Source organism: Clinocottus analis, unplaced genomic scaffold, assembly GCF_023055335.1.
Source record: "Clinocottus analis isolate CAN_PGR_092001 unplaced genomic scaffold, fCliAna1.0.p SCAF_19, whole genome shotgun sequence".
NCBI lineage: Eukaryota > Metazoa > Chordata > Actinopteri > Perciformes > Cottidae > Clinocottus > Clinocottus analis.
This window is the reverse complement of record NW_027175920.1, coordinates 5,555,001-5,562,240: the sequence shown is the minus strand read 5'-3', so window position 1 is coordinate 5,562,240 and position 7,240 is coordinate 5,555,001. Positions and strand designations below refer to the sequence as shown.

General features: G+C 45.2%; 1 protein-coding gene across 3 annotated transcripts in view; it reads left to right on the top strand.

Annotated features, from left to right (window-relative positions):
* LOC137789468 (adenosine kinase-like) overlaps positions 1 to 7,240 on the top strand; it is a 97,786-nt gene that overhangs the window by 38,858 nt on the left and 51,688 nt on the right. For all 3 annotated transcript variants that reach the window (XM_068583094.1, XM_068583093.1, XM_068583095.1), the window contains 2 exons: positions 3,853 to 4,025; positions 6,175 to 6,283. In XM_068583094.1, coding sequence (XP_068439195.1) covers positions 3,853 to 4,025; positions 6,175 to 6,283 — 282 coding nt within the window. The remainder of the gene's footprint in view (positions 1 to 3,852; positions 4,026 to 6,174; positions 6,284 to 7,240) is intronic.

Here is a 7,240-nt window from a genome sequence, read left to right as displayed (position 1 = left end):
GTTGTGGAACTGCAGGATAACACACAGTGTCATCCGCAAAAAAAGCCCACTGTGCAAGCGCCTTCAGTAGATCTGAATTGCATTGGAATTGCATCATTAATAGAGCAGAAATGATTCCCAGCAACTCCGAGAGAATACATTGACCCCTGGGGGAGACTAGAAACAAGACAATGTTTTTACAGGAGGAATATCTAACTAGAGGTCCCATTACCACTTCATCAATATACAGCAGCAAGTGAGCGGGGAGACGGAAGAAGGCAGGGGAGCAAAAAAAAAAAAAAAAAAAAAGAAGAGGAGGGAATGTAATAGCTTATAGTGCTAATGGCGGTCTGAGCGCTCAAGTCCCAAACATTCAGCAGCCTCATCTCATCTGGGCTGTGTAATTGCCCTCCTGGAAGCTGCCACGCGAAGCGTCTGCCTCCGTAGTGAAGAGTGGCAGCTGCTGGATGTTGAGGAGCAGGCCTAGGTCAACTCCCCAAGTGGGGCTCCTTGCAACCATGAGATGTCATAATTAATAGCTATCTGGAGGCCCCAGGGTGAGTGTTGGGCGGGCGGGTGGTTGCATGGGTGGGAGGGTGAGATTATTTGGCTAAATGGAAGCCAAACCGAAAGAGACACCAGACTTATTCTCCACTTAACATAATGTATACTTATCACTTTGCCTGTAGCGGGTACGCCTTTGCAGCGTCTTACCCCCTGCTTTTCAGGGATATTTTTCCCGCTTGTTTGTATTAGGTTTCTCTTTCGTATCTAAACGCACTTAGAGATATGTCGCTGTGGTGTATCATGGGAACTTATTAATCTTTGGGGACCACCGTTCTCCCTAGTTAAGTAAATATACATGAGCTGCTGTGGAAGATACAAGCTCCCAGCACCTTCAGAAAAAAAATCTGTTACTTCAGCTTCCCTTTCACTTCCCATCCTCTCTCTCTCTCTCTTTTCTCACACACACATGCCGCCTGGGGGCAAATCTCACTCTGTCTCATCTGCTGCTTAATTTCACTGGAGCGGCCCTCAGTAATGAAGCGCCTTGATGTACATTTGCCAATTTCTGCCTCTGCCACTGCGGTATAATTGGGATGTGACTAAGCATGAATACCCAGCGCAGGGTTGGTTGACCTCTCGGCGACCCCGCGAATAGCGCTTTTGTCATAATGGAGGTATTATCTCACGTAATCTGGGAATGGAGAGGGATTGTCTGCAGGGTTCCAGGGATGGAAATGAATTGATATAACTCCCCGCTTCTGTGCACCGCAGAAGAGAGAAAAAAAATAACCCTGCGAGATACATTTTTTACGTGCTCATAATGAAGACATTTTCTTCTTATCTATTGCTGCTTTGTGTTTATTGGAGTAGGAGAGCAGCTTCTGGCAAAAGCAGGGGTGTTTTTTAAGGAAGGGAGGGAGTTTAGATGCTGTGGCACCAAAGAGGATTTCTCTGTGTGTGTGTGTGTGTGTGTGTTGTGTGTGTGTGTGTGTGTGTGTGTGTGTGTATATGAATGTGTATGTCAGCCTTTTCCCTGCGTGGGTGCACTGTGTACTCATGCACATGTTAGTGTGTATGTGTGTCTGTTAATGACCCTGTAAAATGACAAGCTGAGCTGGCAGTGAGAGTACAGCCGACGGTCAGAGAGAGAGAGAGAGAGAGAGAGAGAGAGAGAGAGAGAGAGAGAGAGAGAGAGAGAGAGAGAGAGAGAGAGAGAGAGAGAGAGAGAGAGAGAGAGAGAGAGAGAGAGAGAGAGAGAGAGAGAGAGAGAGAGAGAGAGAGAGAGAGAGAGAGAGAGAGAAAGGAGAGTTCAGATGGAGGTGGAGGAAGAGGAGGGAGGAGGAGGGGGGTATGGTGGCGAGGTCGATCGTTCCACTGTGATTCACCATGCTGTCATCAGAGGGACGGGGGCCCCTGAGTGGCCCTCTCTGTTCCCACCTGAGAGGCTTGCAAATGGAGGGGCCGCGCTGTCATTATTTACAGCCCGCAGCTCCTAACCTTGGATTCGGAGCTCATCACTGCGAAGAGAAAATCAGATAGGACTTGACGTGTACCCGAGCCAGTGACCTTGATAAGTGTGAGGTGCCTGCAGCAAGAGGTTAGGGAAGAAGAGCTTGCTTCTGTGGGCTTTTGCTGTGGATTTGTGTGTGCACGTTTGCTTGTTTGTGTATTTCAGCCAGGTGGGGAGGAAGGAGGTGGTGGGGCTGAATGACTGAGCATCAACTCACAGGCCAAAATTCAGCATTCATACGTGGCATTATTACTTTTCATTTTGTTGACACTAGTGCTGATAAGATAAGTACACAGAAAATCAATCGACTATTATTTGGATTCTCACTGGAAGCGGCAAACTCCAAGTGAAGCTAATGCGGTAACTTGTATTCTCTCTACTGGCCACCAGGGGGCGACTCCTGTCAGATTGTCTGGAAGTCTATGAGAAAATGACCCTACTACGACTTGATTTATTACCTCAGTAAACATTGTAAACAGGCGTTTATGGTCTCATAATCTTTCCAAGTCTTCTTCAATGCAGCATGATGTTCATTTAGTAAATTATGGTCCCATTTAGAGTCGTTAAACCATAAAGCAGAGTATGCTACTAAAACAATGTAGGCCGTCTCTACGTCAATCATCAGCTTTTCCAAAAGGTGACTTCCGTAACTGGTTGCAAAAAGTTAAGATAATCCAAGATGGCGATGTCAAAATCAACAAACTCAAGGCAGTTTACGAACCAATGGGTGACGTAACAATGACTACGTCCACTTCTTCTATTCAGTCTATGTCACTTAATAGTTTGCTATGTATCTGGGAAAGATTGCAGCTCCTGCAAAACTAAATACTGGTCTTATGTCTTTGACATAACTCAAATTGAATACTTTTGCGAAACAAGCAATTTGAAGATATCATATTCGGCCCTTGGAAATTATGATGGGGGATTTTTTTACCCATCGAAATTCAAAGGGGTTAATGGACAGTGCAGCGTGATTTAGTTCCCAGGCAAAAGCCACAAGGTCAGCTATGTTTGAAAATATACCTGAACCTTGCTGAAAGTAATTACTTTTTTTTCTCTGTAATTTTTTCTTCTTCTCTATTTCATGATTATTTTTTTCCCCATCCGAATTAGTTAGAGACCAGGGGGAGGAAGCGCAAAATAACAGGGGAGTGCATCTCTGGATGGGTGATGAAAATGCATTTCTCTTCCCCCACCGAGATGCTATTTGGTCGTGTGAAATGATTAATTTCACACATATACAGGTCATCCCCAAAAGCAGCAACATCTCATTCACAAGGGGCCCCCGTCAGCAACAAAACAGGAGGCTGCAATAAAATGAGCAAACAGCAGCACGTACTGTACGTCAATAAATCTTTGGAGGTTAAACCTGAGCGCTGTAGAATTTGAGCAGCATCACCCCTCCCTCCCTCCTCTCATCAGGTAAATGTCACTGAGTACATCAGGACTGTCGAGACCAAAAAATGGCAGACGAGTTCAGGAAGTGTCCTGTGGTAGCAGGTACACACACTCTCTCTCATACACACACACACACACACACACACACACACAGTCTGTGTTTGCATAAGTAGGATGGAGTCTTGAATTATGGGGTTTGTGTAAATACGGAGATGAGACTGTTTTTAGCACACATGGAAGAGGGAGTGCTTGGATGAGAATAGTGCTTCTATGTGGAGTGAAATTGGTCTCGGGTTGTTTACGACAGCTCGCAGCCCTCATATATCACAAGCAGTATGTTTGCTGTGAAACTACAGTTTGTATGCCATCTGCCTTAGCTGAACTTGACCCTTCAAACAGACTTATATTTTGTAAACTGAGCTCACTGTAACTGCTGTTTATATTTTCTCTTTCCCTAGTGGATGATCCAGAAGCCCCAAAAGGTGGCTACTTTCTTCGGGTGCATCGGTTCCGACCAGTTCGGGGAGATACTGAAGAAGAAAGCTGCGGAAGCCCACGTGGACGCACATTACTATGAACAAAACGAGGAGCCGACCGGTACCTGTGCAGCCTGTATCACCGGGGACAATAGGTTAGCCACCTTTCAGTCACCCCTGACCAAGAAATGGTCCTCTAGCCCAGATTTGAAATAGCCATTCTGCTTCATTTTTACATCCTCAGGCAGGCAGTTCACTCCTCGGGGCTGGAAGTCATAACAGAGAATCAGTGCTTAGGTCCTCGCATCAAAAGGGGGAAAAGAACAGCTTGAGTGTGTTTTTCCAGGCCCCCACTCAGTCTCTGCCGCCCCAGTGGGTTGTCATCCATCTATAGGCTGACAGTAGCAATGTGTTAGAGATGGCTGGGCTATCCCCGCTCTCACCTGTCAGCCTTCTCGGCTGTAAAAGGGGCATTAGCATCTCTGGCGATTCTCGCGCTAGTATCATCATCGGCACGTCTGAGACAGCAGAGGTCAAACCCTGCGCACACACGCACACAAATATCACTAACAGTAAGGTCTGCAGTTCATGATAGACCAGGTGTGGATCAATAATCTACTTCTCCAAACACTCCCCTCCTCTGCAGCCTTTCATCCGCTGCTACTGGAGTTGTCAATCAGTCAGCGGCTGGACCTCGACCGCCCCGGGAGCCGGCCCTTCTGAACGGTCTTAGTGGGCTTGTTTGATGTGGCTCTGACACCTGAAAAGGTCAGGTGCCGTGCTCAGGGAGACGGGCTCTGTAATATTTCTTACAGGTGTTTAACAGACAGCTCAAGAGGCCAGAGGAAAGGTCTCCGGCAGGGCCAGATTGGAAGGTTGATGGCTTTGAAGGATTGGGACCCAGTATGTCACAGCCCCCAGGCTTTGATTAGTGCAAGTCTTCAAAGAAAAGAAATCTACCTCCCTTGCTCAGTCTGACAATATGAGCTTAGATCTGGGGAAGTGGTCCATTTATCTATGATTAATTACACTTAAGGCTTTGATTTATTCAGTTCTTACATTTCTAATCAAAGGTTCAATGAGTCAGTCCCTCCAGGATCTCTGAGTTTTTTGTGCTGCGCAAAATGACTTATCTCATGAATTTGTAATTTGTGACCAATTTTATGTTTATTTTGCGTTACTTTTAGATTTCTCTTACAATTTGCAGATATTCTCAATGCGTTATAAATTCCTGTTAGAGTGGAAGTTGTCGCTAACCCGTGCATTTTGTTATGCAAGATGTATACATATTCTTCTGTAACTTGTTTTACCCTCTCTTGAGTCTGTAAGGTGACCTTAGAGCTTCCTACAATATCAAATTAAGTTAGTGGTATGTGTCAATATAGAGATTGATGCTTGGAATCAGCATCAATCTCTGGAATGAAAGATCTCGCAGAATTGGCAAAATTGCAAATTCCTAGAGGGACTGATCATGTGTTTTGTATCATTGTATTTGAGTTTAGTGTTTCAGTTTTACATTTTGAAAATCATTAGCTCTAGCTAGTTCTTTGACAGTGCTGTGCTCTGCTCATGTCTGTCGGACTTCCTTCGTAATGACACCTATTTCATCTGTCATGCTTGTGCTAACCTTTGGGTCCATTACTGCAGCCCGGGTCAAGTGCAGTCTTAATCCTGCTGTCATATAGTCAACGTCTTCATCGCGCTCTGGTCAACTCAACACACCGTTTCTCTTTTCTTTGATGCTACCCACCGCGAGCAGCTTTTTCTCGCCGCGTGAGAACGCACCTCGTCCTGCAGCAGCAGCAGCCACCACCTGTCATGTGACCAGCTAACAGTTTCCCACTAAGTAGCGATGATGGTTGCACTCATTTTGATGGCCGCTCATAAAGCGAGTGCACACGAGGACTGACTAATGAGCTATGTTAAGATAATGCCACCTGCCTCACTTCCAACTCCCACCACTTACTACTCGACTCAAGTGTTCATTTAGTAATGCATTCTGTTGTTTCTCACCTTTGCTAACAAAGAACCACTTTTCTCTGTGATTTGATAATATGAATAATTTGTGGTTCATTGTTTGACTTAAAAATCCCTCTTTTTATTTTAATCTGTAAAATGGAGCAAATAGATCTAAATGCCTTTATTTCAACTTGGTTCAGACATACTAAGAAACCATTATCCTCCTTTTATATTGTGAAAGAACAAAGGAAGGTCCGGGGCCAGACTGTTTTTAGGGATGTTTTTGAGAGAAAATTAAGATGGATGATAAGCGAGGTGGAAGATTTATGGGGTCTGTCTCGGCAGGTCCCTTGTTGCTAACCTGGCAGCGGCAAACTGCTACAAAAAGGAAAAACACCTGGACTTGGACAGCAACTGGGAGCTGGTGAAGAAAGCCAAGGTTTATTATATTGCGGTAAGTGAGACCCTCTACATTCAAAATAACTGTTCCTCAACTCTATTGCCAGAGGAGGACAAAATGTTAAGAGGCTTTATTCAGGAAATGCCTCAGCGCGCCTTCTGCATTGTCAGTATATCCATTCATCCTTTGTTGAGTGAAATGAGCTATGTTACCTATTGAGACAATACAGCTCATTCTCCCCATTTTCCCCTCCTCTTTGTGCACCAAGCTGCAGCACACTGTGAAATTGTTCTACATGTAATGCATTCATTCATTTCTTTTTCACGTGAAGACAAGCCAACAGGTGCTGTGAAAGTGTGAAAATTGATTATTCAAGTTCATTCGGCTTTACGCCCCCCTACACAATCTTCCCCCTACAGACAAAACACACACACACACACACACACACACACACACAGATTGAGGGGGACAGATGTGCCCTTAGACATTCACACACACTCAAGCTGCACCACTGAGGTAATGTCTTCACTTACAGCTACTGGGGTAGGATGGCCTCCCATGCTCACGTTTCACTGTTTGGGATTACATTTAATTCTGGCAGATCAACATTTTCTCTGATCTCCAGTCAAGATGATAGCCCTGAAATTGCGCCGCATTCCACGTCTTTAAGCAGTTCATTATCGGCATAAATCAGCATTACAGCCATCAACATACCCGTTGTCATAATGTCCCAAGTGAAATTCACAATGGTCCCCCTGTTGCCCACAAGCCCTCCAAACATGAGTGTACTGGAGTCCAATAATGATGGAGGTTTCATAATTAGCTGCCCAGTCGCAGAAACAACCACCCCCACCCTCTAAAAAAAATACTTCAGTGTTTGTGCCAGAAAGCAGATCAGTCAGTCCATCCTCCAGAGTTTGTGTGGTCTCATTTTTTGCCTCTGCTTCGCATTAGCAAACACGGCACATCCTCTGCAAATTGGCAGTTGGGTTTTGCCCACATCCGACAGTC